General features: G+C 43.0%; 1 protein-coding gene across 5 annotated transcripts in view; it reads right to left on the bottom strand.

Annotated features, from left to right (window-relative positions):
- Positions 1 to 20219, bottom strand: part of CLCN3 (chloride voltage-gated channel 3) — an 86091-nt gene that overhangs the window by 22790 nt on the left and 43082 nt on the right. For all 5 annotated transcript variants that reach the window (XM_053255382.1, XM_053255385.1, XM_053255383.1 and 2 more), the window contains 2 exons: positions 4165 to 4325; positions 3405 to 3504 (listed from right to left, as the gene is read on the bottom strand). In XM_053255382.1, the coding sequence (XP_053111357.1) occupies positions 3405 to 3504; positions 4165 to 4325 (261 nt within the window). The remainder of the gene's footprint in view (positions 1 to 3404; positions 3505 to 4164; positions 4326 to 20219) is intronic.

Below are 20219 nucleotides of genomic sequence, written 5' to 3'. Positions count from 1 at the left end.
ACCATCCATTTCTCGCTACAACTCTATCTCACAAACAAACCAAAAACCACAGCTCAAGGAAGGCAGGCACCCAAGTTCTGCCTTTGTCAATCTGAGATCTAGCAAACCAGATAGTTATAGCTGCAATAGAACAGCATATTATACTCAGTGCTGAGAAAAGAAAAACCACAAAATGAAACCTTTCTTGATTCCTTCCGTATATCCTGATACACACGTGGACAAATTTGTTGGTACCCTGACAGCTCATTGAAAAAGTGTTTTATGCCTTCTGAGAAGCAATTAAATGAAAAGCAATTGTCCCATGTATACCTGCATGTCTTTGATATGTCATCGAGTAAAGCAAAGCAAGCGTGAAAAGAAAGTATTGCTTATTCTACAAAGATATTCTAAAGTGGCCTGGACACATTTGTTGTTAGAGGGATTTTTCAAATTAGCTGTTTTCTTTAATTAGTTTCACACATGTCTCCAATCGTGCAATCAGTCATTCAGCCTATTGAAATGGAGAAAAGTAGTTTGGGATCATCGTGTGTCCCACAATGAACTGCTGTTTGGGATCTCTGCTGTTTGGGATCATCGTGTGTCCCACAATGAACATGGACCAGAGAAAGCAAAGGAGAGAGTTGTCTGAGGAGATTCAGAAAGAAAATTATAGACAAGCATGTTAAAGGCAAAGGCTAGAACAGGGATTCTCAAACTTGGGTCCTCAGGTGTTATTGGACTTCAACTCCCATAATCCCCAGCCTCAGTGGCCTTTGGTTGGGGATTATGGGAGTTGAAGTCCAATGACATCTGGGGACCCAACTTTGAGAATCACTGGGCTAGAAGATCATCTCCAAGCAGTTTGATGTTCCTGTGACAACAGCTGCCAATCTTCTCGGAGAATGTCCTTTGGACAGATGAAACAAAACTGGAGCAAGTCACATCATATCTACGTCCACAGACAAAAAAATGAAGCTTTTAAAGAAAAGAACACCATACCTCCTGTGAAACATGCAGGAGGCTCAGTTATGTTTTGGGGCTGTTTTGCTGTGTCTGGCATGGGGTGCCTTGAGTCTGTGCAGGGGACAATGAAATCTCAAGACTATCAAGACATTCTGGAGCGAAACGTACTGCCCAGTGTCAAAAAGCTCTGTCTCAGTCGCAGGTCATGAATTTCCTAACAGAATAATGACCCCAAACACACAGCTAAAAGCACCCAAGAATGGCTAAGAACAAACCACTGGACTATTCTGAAGTGGCCTTCTATGAGCCCTGATTTGAATCCTATCGAACATCTAGGGAAAGAACTGAAACATGCAGTTGGAGAAGGCACCCTTTAAAGCTGACACAGCTGGAGCAGTTTGCTCAGGAAGAGTGGGTCAATCTACCTGTTGACAGGTGCAGAAGTCTCATTGAGAGCTACAGGAATCGCTTGCTTGCAGTGATTGCCTCTAAAGGTTGTGCAACAAAACATTAGGTGAAGGGTCCCATCATTTTTGTCCATGCCATTTTCATTTGTGTTATTATTTGAAATATTAAATATGAACGCACAGGCTTAGGTTTAAAATGCCCCTTGTGTGGAAGGCACTTCCATTCACACCTCGGAAGACCGATATCTGCCAATTCCCCTCTCCACTTATACTGCACTTCAGAGGGTCTTATGCACAAGTGGGGCAGGAAGGCACTGTGGCATGTACAATATTGTTCTTTTGATACAAGCCATAGTTCACACTCTTAACCTTGTGATTTAACATTTACACAGGATTTTGAGGGATATATATGGGTGCTGGTGGTCCCACATGATTCACTTCTAGCATCATACTTTTAAACTGAAGCCAATAATTACATTCTTACAGAATTTGAAAACAACAACAACAACCAGAAAGAACTTTTGAGGTCTGTCCTTTATTCACAAATAAAACTATTAAAAGCTTCAATAGGGTAACGCCCTTATTAGGGAAAACTAAAATGTCCTAGATCAGTTAGACAATTTAGTTGGTCCTTGTCCTAATTAAGTTAATTCCTTACTAAGGCTTTTGGATTGTTTTTAATGGGCCATTATGAATATATATTATTTTTGAAAGCTTTACTTCTTCTAGGAAATGAATTGACACTAGCTTATCCCGCATAGAGCACCTGCACGCTAGTACTTGATTGCTCCCCTCACCCCCTGCCACAGCCCCTCTCACCTCAGAGATCTCTCCACCCTCACCTGAGTCGCGCGCCTGCTCCTCCTCCTCCAACCAGTTGCTTCCATCCCCCTCACCCCTCTTGGTCACCCCTCCATCCCTTTACTCCACCCCACTTACCCTTCTTGGTCGCAGCTCCAGTATTCTTGAACAAGCACTCAAATACTCAAAGCAGTACAGCTGCACTTCGAGCGTTGCTTACGTTGTTTCCAACATAAGCAGCATTCCCAAAGTTTGGGCATATTACTTAAGTATTTGTGCTGTAGGAGCCCGCAGCAGCGCTCGTGGCTCAGAACCACTCACAGTACCCTGTGGAATATGTTGGCCACTGTATGCAGATGAAGGTTGCAATTGAAAGAGTTTAAGCAAATTAGCATTAGTCAAGAGTGGCTCTGGTAAGCCAGGGGCTAACACAATGGCTGTGCTAGGCCCCATTTTGCATCAGTTTGGTCAAGTAAGTATCAAGCTTCTAGGAGAAAGATCGATCACGAGGAGAAGTGCAGTCATTTTATTTTATTTTAAGAATGGCAAAGAAACAAAGCTGGCAAAATGTATGTATCTTTGGCAATAACCCACAGGTTGGGAAAGAGGAACAAGGAGATTCATTCATCTGGTAGGAAAGCTGTAAGAAGCAGCAGAAAGGTGGATTTTGCTGTAGTATAGGCGAGTTTGATAGTGTGGAATGCCTGAAGAAGTGGGTTTGGTTTTGGCACTTTTTTCTCACAGCATGACGTGTTGTGCTTTGAAATTGTTTGTATGGCATACTTAACAAGAAAGAAAAAGAAAGAAAACTGCTCTCCCTATTCCCTTAAAGTGGCAAGTGAAAATTGGATACAACAATCCTGAGCACATTTGCTGGAAATTGGGCTCAACTAATGAAATAGGGTTAGTTTCTGAAGGAACATGTGTAGGATGGTATTTGTCTGTGATTTTATTAGCTCTGAGAGGAATAGATTCTGCAGTAGAATCATTCTCCAAAAAGTTTCCCTATACATGAGCTACTGCACTAATCAACGAGAGAGAGAGAGAGAGAGAGAGAGAGAGAGAGAGAGAGAGAGAGAGAGAGAGAGAGAGAGAGAGAGAGGAGCCACCTTTATCTCCACCTCATAGCCACTTTTCTACTGAGCATACCCAAATACTACAGACTGACAATATTATAGCAAATTTAAATTTTAAGAACTATAAATTTCACAACTTCTTGTGTAAAAATTAGATTGACTCTGAAGTCATCCCTACCCGATGCCAAACCAGTTAGTGTTACGACTAGCCATCCTGACCATGCATCATACAAACTCTTTGTCATCTCCCAGGCAGATTCTTTCTTCTTGCTGTTGATCTGTAGACACAAACACAAAAATATTACTTTGTATATTGTAAATATTTAAGAAACTATATGTGTTCTCCTTCTGAGCTATAGCCTGTCCTCTGAGCTGTGGGAGAGAAGACCCTGAAACTTGTCACTTTCTTATTCATTGACCAAACCTTCTATATATTGTCTGCTGCTGGCTCGTTACGGGAGACATAAAACCCTTTCTGGACTTCTTCCTGGCCCAAGGCCAGGTGTCTCTCATCACTCTTCCATTTCTGTTCTTCACCCCAACACCCAGAGGCAGATTTTGAAAGCGCGGAGGAATACATGAATGGACAGATAGCAAACTGCAAGTGAGACCTAAAATGGAGTCCAACTGCAGATTCCCAGACAGGACATTAGTTAAATCTCCATTCTGTATCATTCAAACTCTGGTTTAAGGAATCACTGTATTAGTTTATGACATGCTAAACAATAAATAGGTTAAAAAAGGTCACCCAATAATGGATCGTATATGGATATTTTCTTGTACTGTGACTTAAAGTTCATTGAGCACCAACAAAATGCTGTATAGATTATAGATGACACACCCTCTACCCAGCAATAGTCTCTCTTACCTTAAAATTCCCAGCTACCAATATACAAAACCATCATAAAATAGAAAAATATGAAAGCAGTTTTAAGTACCCGTCTGTGCCTTTCTCTGTCTTTGCATTTCTCTCGCACCCAATCAATGGTGTGGAAGTCATCGTATGTTCCAACCCCAGGAATAGGTTCATCCAAGAGGTCCAGTAAGTGTGTTGTACTGTTAATACTTCCTCCATTTGTCATTGTATAATGAGTTCCTGCTGTGGAAAGAGAATTAAAAAATTAATTAATATTGATTTGTATATCAAATAAAATCACTCTACTATCATGGCCCAGGTGTGTAACAATATTGTACACTGCTCATCAGTTGGGTTTTTACAGTCTCTTTGAGAAAAGATCTGCCTGGATCCATTGGGCTCATGCTTCATTCAGGTTTGACTCTAGCATTTGGTTTTATTAAACACATATCAAACTCACATTCCCAGGGACGTAGTATTCTCAGCAACAATAAGCAACATATCAGCTGTAAATGAGCATTGCTGATTTATGTTTTGGGACACTCCTCATAAACACTTCCATGTCATTACATTGACAAGAGATCAAGGGGAAAAGAAGCCTGAGCAGTTTAAGGGAAAACATCATTATGATTAAGCACACTTTACAGTGCCTTTGAATCAACATTATGCCTGATATAGAAAAACGTCATTGAAAATGAGAACAAACAGATTCAACTCTTTGAATCTGTTCAAACTCTCTACAGAGACTTACAGAAGGCCCAAGCCCTTAAACAGCTAAAAAATATCTTTTGTATCTACACTGTATCAACTGTCATCTTTGTTATTACAGCATATGGGTTCCTAAAACAGTTTCTACTGTCCACAGCTCCAGCTCCACTTTACATTCTGCAGTAATGCAGGCAGAAAGGAGTAAGGTATTACGATTATGCCACAAATTGTGCAATTATCACCTAGTGGCCAGGCAGTGGTGCACATTATCAAGAAGAGACTATTTGGCTAGTCTGTTCAAGAGTCTCAAATGCACCAATATGCCTACTCTCAGCCAAGGCTCTTTTCTGCAAGAAAACTGTACAATTTCAACCAATCATAAAGAAGGGATATTGCTATGCAACTAGTTAACCACGATACCGGCAAACCTTAACATTCATGGATCCAGCATCCATGGTTTTGCATATCTGCGGTTGGGTAACTGGCACCTGACCTCGGCATACATGAAGGGGGGAAGGTACATAAAGGGGGGAAGATAAAGAGCCCCTGGTGGAGCAGTGGTAAAACTGCCGCCCTGTAACCAGAAGGTTACAAGTTCGATCCTGACCAGGGGCTCAAGGTTGACTCAGCCTTCCATCCTTCCGAGGTCGGTAAAATGAGTACCCAGAATGTTGGGGGCAATATGCTAAATCATTGTAAACCACTTAGAGAGCTTCGGCTATAGAGCGGTATATAAATGTAAGTGCTATTGCTATTGCTATTTTATTCCATGCATCTGTGGGTTTGGGGTAGCAAGAAGTGAGCTTCGGGGGCATTTCTGGCCACCATTTTGAGAAGAGAAGCCATTTTGTGACTAATTTTTTAAAATATATCTATATATTTTAAAATACACAATTTTTCACATAAAAACTCCAGATTTGAGAGGCATTGATGGACACCTGGAGCCCATGGAGCACAGTAGGACATTTTAAATAAGTTTTCAGGGCCCTTTGTCACCATTTCCCCCACTTTTGGAGCCTCCAGAAACCTACCCCCGGCCCAGTCCCATTAACTCAATGACTTGGTATCCACAGTTATCTGCGGTTGAAGTGGAGAATGGAAATGCCACGGATTCGCCCATAGCTGCTTTCCAGGCAGCGGGCAAGAATCCTAGCACTGTTGTTGTAAACACTAACAAATTGTCACTGAAAATAATGAAACTCATTTCAAAACAATTTCTAAAGCCCAATTTATCCCCACCCCGCCAATCCACTTTAGGTTTCTGAAGTTTAAACATACTGCAGACACATTTTCAATATATTTCCTACAACCATGAGATATAGAAATTTCAGCAACTTAACAAGTTGTCCATGACAATAATATAAGTTATAACTCAAGTTTGCAGCATTACAAGGTGGTCAAATGGACAGCTCTCCCCCATTATGTAAGAGAACTAGGTATAAACAGTACACTCCTATCTGGGATGGCCATTCTCTTCCACTGGGTACACAGCTTCAGGAGGGATGCACATGGAGTGGTGAGGGAGGAAAGAGACACCTGTCCAGCCAGCCAGCCAGATCAATCCTGGCGATCAATGGGGTAATAAATGTTACAGCCAGATAACCCTCACATCACAACTTTTTTGTAGCATCAGCATCTTTATTATAAAAAACGATTGCCTTCTTCACTGCACTGCCTCTAGAGTTTCTTTTTCCTCCTACACAAATAATTCTCTTCCCAACAATCATGCATACACAAATACTTCTTTTTCCCTTTAACAACCAAGCTTTTCAACAATTTAGTGTAGAAAGCTGGAGTAGTATTTTGAAGGTGGAGGAGAATTTCGAAGGTGTCCTTGACTCATGGCTAGAGTATGAAAGTAGGTCACACTGCAAGTATATTAACTGTCATAACAAGATTAAAAATAACACATTTCAAAACCGAGGCAGATATACCTTTTAACATCTTAAGAGCACACCAGCAGCTCATAAATGAACCACTGGTCTACAGTAATGTTTTCAAACATATTGAGTGAAAACTAACAAGTTCTACTTCTTAATTTATAGCACTCTTGTGTAGTTTCTACCACTCAGGATTCCTTTCTTCTATATTGGGCAACTAATAATGAAATAAAATGGCAATAGCCTCCTCTTTGCCTATTAAGGCTGCCATTAAAGGGGGTGGGGTAATCCTTTGCTAATATGGTGTGTAAATTCATTTAAACATGTACAAACGTATTTTCCTGGAACTCAAAATCTATCTCTTTCACAGGTATAGCACAGGTACACACACATGCCACCTCAACCTTTCTTAAGAAAAGACCTGCTTCAATAAACACTAATAATAATAAAAAAGAAGATATGAAATGTAACCTAAAGAAACACAAAAGCTGCAGAACCACATCCTGCTAGTGGCTGGATGTTCCCTTCCAAAATAACTAGTGTTCTGTCCTAACAATCTGTGACAGCCGCAGGTAATCTCAGGAGCTAATAGGGCCCTTTTCTTTTTTCTAGGTGGCCACTTCCACCAGCTGTTCCTCATCCCAATTAAATTGGTCATGCCCCACTTTTGGTTGAAATTCAGACCCTTATCTTTGAACTATATCAATCAGGAACGGAGCTTCTAAGAGATCTGGACAAAAACAGTGCTCAGGGGGTAGGTGAGTGCCGATTAATGATGAGGGGGACCTTGCTAAAAAAATGACCAAAAAGAAAATAGAAATTGATAGGTTGCAGTGCAGCACACACATCTTCTTTCCCAGCAATGGACAAATTATCATTCTCATGTTATTTTGGTAGTAACTTGAGATGCCAGAGTGCACCCATCTATTCAAAATGTAATGTATAAAATTTCATTGAATTTTAATGTATAAAATTTTCATTGAAACTTTGGTAAATGTTCACATTCACTGACCAGTGTAGATGAATTTTGTGAATTACTGAAAAAAGTGATGTTTCTCCACTTTCCAGTCAATCACAATACCAAAATCCCATGCTGTCTATTCTGACCACAGAAAACTATGGTAAAGGATTCTTCTAAACCCAAGGTTCAGAAACCAAGTTTTAAAGCTGGACCTGAAACAGGATCATGGAAGAAACTAATTATAATTATAGACAGACATGGAGAATCACCAAATAAATGTAAAAGTTGTCCTTGGAAGACCAGACTACCTATTTAATTTTATTCTGCACTAGTCAGCTCTTATCTGGAGTAGTGTGCCCAGTTCTGGGCAATGAATTTTAAGAAGGATGCAGAAGAATTGGAAGATACCCAGGGGGGCAATGAAGATGCATTCTGAAAACAAATCCTATGAAGAAAGGTTGAAGGAACTGGGTAGGTTTAGTATGCCCAAACGCCAGCTCCCCATGTTTGGGGAGGGGGCTGCCAACCCCAGATCGATGCCAACTGGGTTCTCCTCACAACATCTGTTATATGCCAAGTCACCTGTGAGGGGCCAGAGGCTTCGCCCAAACGCCAGCTCCCCTTGTTTGGGGAGAGGGTCGCCAACCCCATGTCGAGGCCATTCAGGTCCTCCCATGTTGACGTCATGCCCAAAGTCCACCTTGCTGGCAGAGATTCATGTCTGCATCACCCCAGCTGGGCAGCTCACCCGCGTTTCAGAGGCCAGGCCAACCAAGGTGGCCAGAAGCAGGGATAAATAGGAGAAGCAACCTTATATTGAGCCAAATAATTCTCCAGAATTTACTGGGAGATGCTGTCAGTGGCTGAGCCTGGGACCTTCTGCATGTTGCAGTCCTCCCACTGGCAGTAATCTAGCTCTCCTTTAGAGAACGGAAGAGAGTTGGCTAAGGCAAACCAGGGCAAACTCTGCTAGGCAAAGGGGAGATTCGCCTAGAGACAGCCTCCTCTCCCCAGGTACCGTGTTTCCCCCAAAATAAGACAGTGTCTTATATTAATTTTAGCCCCCCAAAATGCACTGGAGCAATTAGCGGTACATCAGAAATTACTGCTAGGTCTTACTTTCGGGGTAGGTCTTATTTTCGGGGAAACAGGGTATTTAGCTGAGGTACTTCCTCCTCATTAAAGTGCTAGCCATGCTTAGAATTTATCTGGTAAATCCTATTGGTTGCCTCCTGAGTAAGCTAAGCAACCAAGATAATTGCAGTACTTCCTCCTCTTTAATAGGAGGGGGATTGCTAGATGCTTAGCACTGAGTCATGGTCAAAGGATAACCTGAGACCTAGACGATTAGCATAGCCACAGGGGTTGAGGCAGTGATCAAGATAAGGGGCCCCTCCAGGGTCTGCTGCCTCTTGGAAAGGACAGGGAGAAAACCAGCCCTCTTTCCCCTGAGTGTAACTTGGGAGGTAGGGGGGGAAAACCCTTCATTAAGTGGCTGCTGCAGCAGAATAGCACCAAGGACAATTTTAGGCTTGAGCCAATTAGTCCTGTGCAGGAGGGAGGTGAGGCTGTAGTTGCAGTAGCAGGCAGGAGGAGACCTCACCTCACAATGATGCTCAGAGGAGTTCTAAGGAACAATCGAGACTCAGTTTGAGGAATGAAAAAGGCAGTTAGGGTCCCTTGTCCCCCCCCTTTCTGGGGGGTTTCTTTTCTTTGAGGGGCAGGGAAATTGCGGTGGCACTGTTTAAGGGCCTTCTTTTGACCGCCCCCGCCCCAATGCTTTCTGTGGGAACCTGCTAAGGTGTCCCCAGGTTGCTAGCTGCCCATGCCCAGTTGTAGAAAGGGGAAAGGCTCACCGGTAGAAGGATGAATGCAGATTAGAATTTGGGCAGGAGCCCAGGTGTATGTCTGATCAGGAGCGAAGACAGGAAGGAACTGGGGAATCACACCTAAGCATGCTGGGAGAAGGGGGACGGACTTCAGCTACTTGAAAAACACCTGAGATATCCTGTCTATCGGGAGCAAGGAGTGGAAGTTAACCCTTTGTGAGCCGTGACCTCCTACTTCGAGGGAGAAAGGACAAACATAATCCTATACTGAACTGAATAGCCCATATGAATCTGCCAGGGCCCTCCGCTCATCACCTCAGGCCCTGCTCATGACCCCACTACTAACAGAGTTCCGGTTGGTGGGGACTAGAGACAGGGCCTTTTCGGTTGTGGCCCTTTAGCTTTGTAACACCCTCCCTGAAGAGCTTCGCTATGCTCCCTCCCTCAGTATTTTTAAAAAATATCTCAAAACACACCTTTTTAAGGACACTTTTAATGCTCCATTATTCTTTTGTTATATCTGGCAGTTTCTATAGCTTTTTATAATTTTCAGTTTTAATTTGAACCTAATAATTGTGGTTTTTAATCTGACTTAAAAAAAAAAAAGTTAGTTAATTTTATTACTTTTATTGTATCTGTGTCTATCTTATTGTTGTGAGCCGCCCCGAACGGTAGTGCACTGGAGAAGCGGGGTATAAATGTTTTAAATAAATAATAATAAATATACAGATAAGTGGCATCAGCCTAAACAAAAAATGTCCCTGAAGTTAGAGGAATGCCTCTAGTGGGTGAGTCCATTGCTAATTGGAATAGATTCAGTTGACTTGCTTCAATAATATGTCCAACAAAAATGCAGAGTCTAAAACATACATTAGATATAAGCAACATATGATATTTTAAAATAAATGGAGCAGGCCATCTTTAAAGCATATTTGCAACCTTGTGGCAAAAACGCAACATACTGTCATGTTCCAAGTATACTGACAAAAGACAAATACACTGGAGCTCGAACTCAAAGTATAATCTCCCATAATATATTCTATCTAGTAACAAGTTGTTCTAGTAAGGACTAATCTGCCAACTTTCCTTTCACTCTCTATAACTGGAATAAATTTGGTTCAAATCAAGGTCCAAAAGTTAGATGTCTTGTACCTCAAATGTTCATGCGTCTGCCATATTGGATCGGGGTGGATGATATCATTACAAAGTACACCACTAAGGTGTGTCTGTGTGTCACTCACTACACTGTACCTAATTTTGTTCAAATCAGTTAGATAGTCCTCAAGTTAGTGCACTTGCACCTCAAAAGTTCACACGTCTGCCATCTTGAATCGAGGTGGATGACATCACAAACAAAGGCATTGAGGTTTCCCCATGTGCTGGGGGGAAATGTACTCCCAAGCTGTGCACCTGCTTCTTCTGGGGGAGTGTAACCTCATCCAGCACAGGAAGATCTAACTCACCCCTCAGATTCTGAGCCCCCACAATGAGCACATCCGTCTTGCTTGGATTCAGCTTCAATTTGTTACCTCTCATCCAGCCCATTACTGCTTTTAGGCAGGCATTTAGAGAATGAGTGCCATTTCCTGAAGATGAATAGAAGTAGATTTGGGTGTTATCAGCATACTGACAACATCCAGCACCAAATCTCCTGATAACCTCACCCAGCGGTTTCATGTAGATATTAAAAACATTGGTGACAGAATGGAGCCCTGGGGGACTCCATACAACAGCTCCCGTTTTGAGGAGCAACTGTCACCAAGCTCCACCATCTGGAATCTACCCAAGAGATAGGAGCGGAACCACGGCAAAGCAGTGCCCCCTATCCCCAACTCCCCCAGTCGATCCAGAAGGATACCATGTTCAACGGTATCGAACGCCGCCAAGAGATCCAGAAGAACCAGCAGAGTCACACTCCCTCTGCCAATTCCCCGGTAAAGGCCATCCATCAGGCCGACCAAGGCTGTCGCAACCCCATAGCCAGCTCTAAAGCCAGTTTGAAATGGGTCTAAATAATCAGTTTTCTCCAAGACTGCCTTTTGCTGGTCGGCCACCACCCTCTCAATAACCTTGCCCAACCAAGGGAGATTGGCCTGTAACTATCCATCGCTAAGGGATCCAGGGAAGGCTTCTTTAGGAGTGGTCTAACCATTGCCTCCTTCAAACAAGGGGGCACCCTACCCTCCCTCAGCGGTGCATTTATGATATTAACTAGGCCACCTCCAACAATCTCCCTGCTAGATAGAAGCAGCCAAGTCGGGCAAGGATCCAGAGAACAGGTGGTAGGCTACACCACCCCAAGCAGCTTGTCCACATTATTATTATTATATTATAATTATTACATTTATATCCCGCTCTTCCTCCAAGGAGCCCAGAGCGGTGTACTACATACTTAAATTTCTCTTTCACAACAACCCTGTGAAGTAGGTTAGGCTCAGAGAGAAGTGACTGGCCCAGAGTCACCCAGCTAGTTTCATGGCTGAATGGGGATTTGAACTCAGGTCTCCCTGGTCCTAGTCCAGCACTCTAACCACTACACCATGCTGGCTCTCACATCCTCAGGAGTCACAGATTGAAACTGATTCAATCTAATACTGCAAGAGGGATAACCGCACACCTCCACCATAGACCTTGTAGAAATAGTGGAGTCCAAGTCGGCCCGAATACAGGAGATCTTGTTCACAAAGAACCAATTAAAAGCATCGCGGCAGAACGACCCTGGGGACTGATCTGAGATAGAAGGAGCAGAAACCAAACTCCTCACAACTCTGGATAGCTTTGCTGAGCATGAACCTGCAGTCGTAATGCGCGCAGACCAAAATCTCTTTTTCACTGCATGCACTGCCACCATATAAGCCTTCAAATGTGTCACATGCTGTATCCTGTCATAGTCGAATTGAGTTCTCCTCCACTTGTGCTCTAGTTACCTACCCAGCCCAAAGTTTATGACAAACTACTCATAGTTTGTGACAATCACAAACTATGTCATTGGAGCATCCTTATGTGTCCCTATAGCTAATTTAGTTCAAATCAACTAGGTGGTTCACAAGTTAGCCCATTTGCACCTCAGAAGTTTATGCGTCTGCAATCTTGAATCGGTTGGATGACATGATCACAAACTATGCCACTGTGGTGTCCCTGTGTGTCACTCACTACAACTGTACCTCATTTGGTTCAAATTGGTTAGACAGTCCACAAGTTAGCCCATTTGCACCTCAAACATTCAAGTGTCAGCCATCTTAGATTGGGGTAGATGATATCATGCCATTGAGGTTTCCCCGTGTGCTCCTACAACCATAGCAAATTTGATTCAAATAGGTTAAGTGGTTTACAAGTTAGCTCACTTGCACCTCAAAGGTTTACTTGTCTGCCATCTTGAACTGGGGTGAATGACATCATCATAAACTATGCCATTGAGGTGCCCCTATGTGTCTTACAACTGTACCCAATTTGGTTCATATTGGTCCAGGCACTGTGAAGTGGGGGCGGGGGAGGGGGACGGACACAGAGACACATCAACATACGGACTGCTGGGTGATCTCATAAGCCTTCTGGAAAGCAGGCTAAAAAATGTGGGCCGATCTATTCGTTCACACAATTAAAACAACATATACCTCGTTCCATACATAGTTCTCAAGTATTTGGTCAGAAATTGATTGCTCTGAGTAAAATCTGATAAAATGGGCTCTGAATTATGCCCAACAAATGTATCAGTCTCAAAATGCCACAAGATTAGTATTACAGTGCACTTGGGGTGCAGGTGTGTGTGTGTGTGTGTGTGCAGGCTCAGTATAAAATATACAATGCATGACTGTCTGGTATTGAAAATTAAGCCACTAAATGTGCACTAGACATGGGGATTAGTTCTTGTTAATGCCATCATCCACTGCTAAAGTGGCAGGGCCTTGCCAGACATAGAGCACTAGCCCAACATGTTCCTTTAATTCTGTGTCAGTTAATGACAGCACCGTCAGAATGCAGAGCCGTGCAGAGTGGTACAATCAGATGAAGCAGAAACAAATGAAGTTTGCAGAAAAGAGGTAAACGTTTGCATTTGTGAAGGTGCAAACTGAACAAAGAGGTAGCCCGGCTCTCTGAACACACACATTTCTATCATATACAGGCAAAATAATCAGGACCCGAGGGACAATTTAGATCTGCCTGTTCTGGACAGGGTTACACTCCCCCTAAAAGATCAGGTATGTAATCTGGAAGTGCTCCTCAATCCCAAACTCTTCCTGGTTTCTCAAGGTTGAGGCAGTGGCCAGAAGCGATTTTATTAGCTTTGGCTGATAAGCCAGATAAGTCCATTTCTGGAGACAAATGACCTTAAAACAGTGGTACATACGTTGGTAACCTCTAGGCTTGACTACTGCAATGCACTCTATGTGGGGCTGCCTTTGTACATATATTGGAAACAACCACTGGTACAGAATTCGGCAGCCAGACTGGTCTCTGGGACAACCCAAAGGAACCATATGACGCAGATTTTAAAAGAACTACACCGGCTGCCGATATGTTTCTGAATGAAATACAAAATGCTGGTTATTACCTATACAGCCCTCAACAGCTTGGGTCCAGAGAACTTAAGAGAGTGTCTCCTCTGTTATGATCCCTGTCACCTATTAAAATCATCTGGAGAGGTCCGATTATAGTTGCCACCAATTCGTTTGGTGGTGTCTTGGGACTGGGCCTTCTTTGTAGCTGCTCTTGGGCTTTAGAATGTGCTCACTGCTGAAATAAGAGCATGTCCTTCTCTGTTTGCTTTTACCTGTTTTCCCAGGCTTTTAATTGAAATGTAAATGCTAATATGTTTTTATTCATTGAGATTTTTATCTGTTCCATAAAAAGTTTAACTGTTTTATATTGTTTTTATATTATGTTTTAACTTATACACCACCTGGAGATTTTTATATCAGGCAGTATAGAAATACAATAGATAGATAGGCAGATAATCTGGGGCTGTTCAGTGGGAGATCATATACTTTGTATGCAGAAGGTCCCAGGTACTATCCCTGGCATCTCCAGGTTAGGGGTGTTCATGAACCAGTTCAAAGTGAACCAGTTCAATGGTTTGATTGCGGACTGAACCAGAGACAGTTCAGTCCGCAACAGAACCAAACCAAGCCGAGGTCCGAGGTGGGCTGGGTCAAATTGGTTTGGTGGTTCAAAGGGACTATGCTTGTAATCACTTGAGAATCAAGTGAGGAGTCCCCTTTACAAGCAAAGGGGTGGCAAAATCTTTAAAAAGGCTTCTAAAGAGTCTTACCAGTCTGGTGGCAGCCGTACCACTGCTCTTAAAGGCCCCCAGTGGCCAGTCAATATTGGAGCCGTGCCGCAGGGGCAGGCTGCTGAGGACCAATCAAACCGAACTGGCGTTTGGTTCAAATTTGGACTGAACTACAATAAACGGATCCACACACACCCCTACAACAGGTAGGGCTGAGGAGAGGAAGCCCTGGGGAGCTGCTGTCAGTAAGCATAGACAATACTAAAGCAAATAGATCATCTGACTCAATATGGCAATTTCATATATTTATTTATTTATCACATTTATAGACCGCCCACACTTTCGTCTCTATTCACAAAGTATCAAACATTTGTTCAAGAAGAATAAATAATTACAACTTGATTGCAGCTCATTACTTCAGTTGAGGTAATACACTAAAGAAGTGTATGGCCCTTCGGTGACAATTTGAGACATGAATATTTCTGATTCAGGTGTGGGCAAATATGAGATGGACCAGGCAAGTGACGACACTGGGAAGTAATGCTTTAAGCAACAGGAATAGTTTCCAGCAATATAGGAGGGGAATGCATGCTGGAATTCAGGGTGAGGCAAAAAGCTGCCAAGGGGGATTTAACTGGGCATTCCAAGCATTTTTCAACAAGGAATCAGAGAAATTGATGCATTATAAGCAAGGAGGGCAACAGTCCTGGGGGTGGATGAGTTACATTTGTACTTGTTTTTCCTTTAACGGTTTTGTCTCATTTGAAATTATAAGTTTGGGGACAAAAATGCACCCCCCTTTCTTCATTCTGAACAATACTATCATCCATCAAGAGATCTTAGGATAGGGTAGTACATTAATCTAAAATATATTTCTGCTACAGAATGCTGTTGCCGTATCTTGGGAAACAATACAGTAAGAATAACAAACAAACTGTATTGGTGAAATAATGTGCATGTTTGCTTTCCAGGTTACTCAGAATTCTTTGAAAGAGTGGAATCTTCAAATCTCAGCTATATTCAGAGCAACAATATTAACTAATGGTGGTCTTCTGAATCAGTTAGTGTTAGCCCGATGCAGGGAAGGACAGTGCTCATAGACAGGCAGAGCAAGTCCCCTCAACTCCATCCAGCAGCGGGCCTCTTCTTAGACCCTGCAGAATCCCAGGTCAAACTGACACCAATACACACCTGGCCCAAAGAATAACCAGCAGAGAGGGGCCACCTGGTGTACCTTTTTAGGCCCATAACCAGGGCTTTCCTGCCAGTGTGTGTCCAAAGAGAGATCATGATCAGCCCAGTAGAGACATGCCCTCTTCGCTGCACAAAGTGCACTGGTCCACTGGTTCCAAAGCTGCCTGAACTTTGCAAGTGCCAGCTATGACTGCGAGACCAGGATGGAAACACACATGGAATGACTATCCCTTGCAGCCCCTCCACTCCCTTTATGTGGTGGAAAATGGGTTTCTCTTTATCCCCTTTACAAGTAACATACCTGGAACAGAAACAGGGCTGTCTGGAACAAAGAAAGATTTTATTAAATAACTCTGCCTCTCAATATCCTCAGCTAGGTACCACAGTTAAATTTCTGGGCACCATGGCTCCATGGCACCTGGGATTTGCCAAGCCCTGAGTTAGGCAATGTATTAATATCAAGGTTTCTCTCAATCATCTAGTCCAGGGATGGAGAACCTTGGCACTCCAGCTGTTTTTGGACTACAACTCCCATAATCCCCAGCCACAGAGGCCAATAACTAGGGATTATGGGAATTGTAGGCCAACATCTGCAGGAGTGCCAAGGTTCCCCATCCCTGATCTAGTCTATATAAGCCAGCACTATTAATGATCCAAATCTGTAGCAAAGTAAACAATTATCTTTTAAATTCTTGTTCATTTTCCCAACAAAAATTAAAAAAAAAAAGAACCAAAGCACTGCAATTTACTTAATTAAATGTAATTGGATTGTTAAGATATTGTAAAAACCAATAAAATTTTAAAATGCGAAAAAAATCAAAGCACTGCTGGAACCTCTTTTTCAAGAAGCATCTAGAAACTATGAGAACAATACAACAAAATAAATATACTCTATAAACTAGTACACTTATATAGGAAGGTGTCACTACAACAAAGTAGTAATGTAAATAGAGTAGTGGTAATAAAATAGAAATTGAACAGTAATAAACTGAGTACATCTGTTCTTCACCAGTTATCTGGACTGGCCTGTGTCCCATTCAGTGTTGCCATCATGAGCATGGAGTCAATGTATAGCCACTGTAGTGCTGCAATAGGGTAGAAAAACATGTAGTGGACTCTGTTGGGCAACCTCTGTGATAAACAGTTCACAACAGGATATATTGCAAGTATCTGGAGACCTGAGTGGAGGGGGTGGGGGGAGAAAAAACCCATCAACTGTACAGGTAAGTTTTTCCTTCAAGTATAACAAAAACCTAGCCTCTGGAAATTAGAACACGTTTCCATATAGATTTAGTAACATGAAGAAAATGGGGTCATAGCACTATGTCAGATACCTAAAACTGATTTTGTGTTCTGTAATGTGTGTTACAAATCTGATGGAAGGATTAAATTGCCCAGGTTGCTATATTATACACTTAGCTTGGGATAAGTCCCTCTGAACTCAGTAGAACCTGCATAAGATTACACTGCAGACTCACAAATTATACTAGGAGAGATCTACAGCCAATAGTACCACACCAGAATCTTGGTGACAGTTAATACATTGTTGTGTGTGTTTCGTTACAGCATATGGGGTGGGTGTGGGTGTCTGTGTGCACGTACGTACGTACACACACACACACAGCACCTCCCTGAATGTGCATTTTAATTAAAGCAGTGATATATTAATAAGAGTACAGTTTTAAGGAGCTGACAGAATAAGCCTGGTTGAGTGCAGCATGGAAGTTAAAAAACAAAACCAACTGCAAGCCTCACATGAGCACTGTAGATAGTACAGACTATGAGGAAAAACAAAAAGACAATCTAGACAGAATGGGTTATCTTTAATATTTTAGCCTCATATGAAACCAACAGACAAATCATTGAGAGAGCCTACAACACATAGCAGCTTTTCATTTGATAGAAAGGTGAAGTGTGCTGTTGAGTCAGTGTTGACTCCTGGCAAACACAGAGCCCTGTGGTTGTCTTTGGTGGAATACAAGTGGGGTTTACCATTGCCATCTCCCACGCAGTATGAGATGATATCTTTCAGCATCTTCCTATATCGCTGCTGCCTAATATAGGTGCTCCTCATAGTCTGGGAAACATACCAGTGGGGATTCATACCAAGCCATTTTTAAACAAAACTAAGCTTTTTAGTTACCCTGAGTGAAGAATTTGCCAGCTCTTTGCCCAAGTCACTTTGAGGCACATTAAGCACATGTGGCAGGACACCTAGAAAACATGTTGAGAGGCTTGTACAGATCTGCAAAGCCACCATAACTGATGTTCAAACTATCACGCAAAATATACTAACCCCCAAAAGAAGAAGAAGATATAGCTGAAGCCTAGATTATTTCTGGCAGACTATTCAGCATACCCAAAACTCAAGCAATGTCCACTATCTATTTAATTCTCCTAAACGTACCCGTCGCTAATCCCATGTGTAGCAGCTCTCACGAGAGCAGCTGCCTGGGGATAGCGATGGGGACGGGAGACAATGGTGGTGGCGGTGGGTTGGTCCAGCCACTGGCTGGCCAGAGGAGGCAGCAGCGGGCCGGCCTGTCCGCCCACTAGGGGGAGAAGGGAGTGGCAGAATGGCCTGGCCTGGCCACCTGCCGGGAGAAGGAGCAGCGGTGAGCTGGCCTGGCCCTGGCCCGGCCACCGGTTGGAGGAGACAGCAGGCTGGCTTGGCCCGGCCACCTGCTGGAAGGAGGAGGAGGAAGGCGGAGGAAGCGGTGGTCTGGCCGCTGGAGGAGGTGGCAAGCCGGCCTAGCCCACCCAGCCGCCTGCTGGGAAAAGGAGGCAGCAGCGGTGGGCCAGCCTGGCCCTGGCCTGGCCACCAGTCAGTGGAGGCTGTGGTGGGCTGGCTTGGCCCGGCCACCCGCCGGGAGGAGGGGGTGGTGGGTTGGCTTTCCAGCCAACCCTCAAGCCAGAAAGCATGGGGTGTGGGGGAGGAGGTGGGCTGCCCAGCTGACCCACCAGAAAGTGCACCGGGGTGGGTGGGAAAAGGTAGGGAAGGGGGAGCGGCCAGCCAGAAAGCCGGGCATGCCAGCATGGTGGTCATCGTGGGGGGGGGGGCAGCGGCAGTGGGTGGGCCAGCAGGAAGCGCAGATGTTCTGCACCCGGCCCAGCTAGTTTATATATATATTTTCCCCCATCTCATAGTTACTGAACTATGAGATGGGAGTAACTCAAAGTTACTGAAAATGGCCAAGATGATGTTTCAATTTCACTTGGGGCTGCCTCAATTCTGGTGCAGAAATAAAAAACATGCAGACAGATGAGTGAGATTCCCACATTACAGAAATCCAAAATGTATTTGACAATTCAAGAGTGCACCTTGAGTAGTCTAAACAAATCAGACAAAAATACGATTAATTTGTACTACCCTATTCACAGAAGCTGTCTTTATTTAGAGTGGATTGTGACAAGATAATGAACAAAACCCAGTAATTAATGACACACTGTTGAGAGTATAAAAATTTTTCACCTTCATCTCTTGCCTCTTCCTGTATCTCTTTAGATTTCTTTTTGCATTCTGTTGAAAATATAGCTCTATTTATGTTCATAATTCAATCTTGGTTGGGTTCATAAATTACTTCTCTTGTTTTCTTAGCATGTCCCCAGCACAAGCCAACAAAGCTATATGGCTTCCTAGACACACTGGACCAATCTCTCAGATTCCATTTCAAATCCCAAACTTTATCTTGGGGTGCTTAAATAGCTGGCTCCAGAGACTACTGCTATGATTCATTCTTTAATGTTTTCTGCTTGAGAGTATGACCACTACTGTGTGGGGGTGGGAGAGAACTATCAATGCCTTATCCACATAACTTTACTACCCAACCACACTATGCTACAAGGTGAAACACAGCAATTGAAGTGCAATAAGGAGAATCTGAATAGCTTCAAGGAGAAAGTTATACAGGCTGATATTTCCTAATCTTAATGATTGACAGGCGCATTCAGGTTAAAGTCTAAACTTTACCATTCCTACACAGGAAAACTACAAAGGAGTTTTGTGTTTGCCACATTGACAGGATTTTGGAGCACTTTTTTTAAAAAAGTAACAATTAGATCTGCAGATCATTAGCATTTACACTGAGCTTTCAAAAGGTTGTTGGGGGGATATTTAAAAAGCATAATAATATGTATACGACTGGAGAACTCATAGCTACCTTTGGAAGAAACATGTCATAAACCCACTCTTCTGTGCTGTACATATAACCAAAGCAACTGAGATCACAACCTGCAGATTAAAATTAAGCATTATGTTGCCACACTACCACCACATTTTTCCCCACCCAGATCTGTCTAGAAACCCAAGATACACACAACTGATAGATCTTATCT

The sequence above is a fragment of the Hemicordylus capensis genome, chromosome 5 (assembly GCF_027244095.1).
Source record: "Hemicordylus capensis ecotype Gifberg chromosome 5, rHemCap1.1.pri, whole genome shotgun sequence".
Taxonomy (NCBI): Eukaryota; Metazoa; Chordata; class Lepidosauria; order Squamata; family Cordylidae; genus Hemicordylus; species Hemicordylus capensis.
The sequence above is the reverse complement of the archived record's forward strand: the minus strand, read 5'-3'. Positions and strand labels throughout refer to the sequence as shown.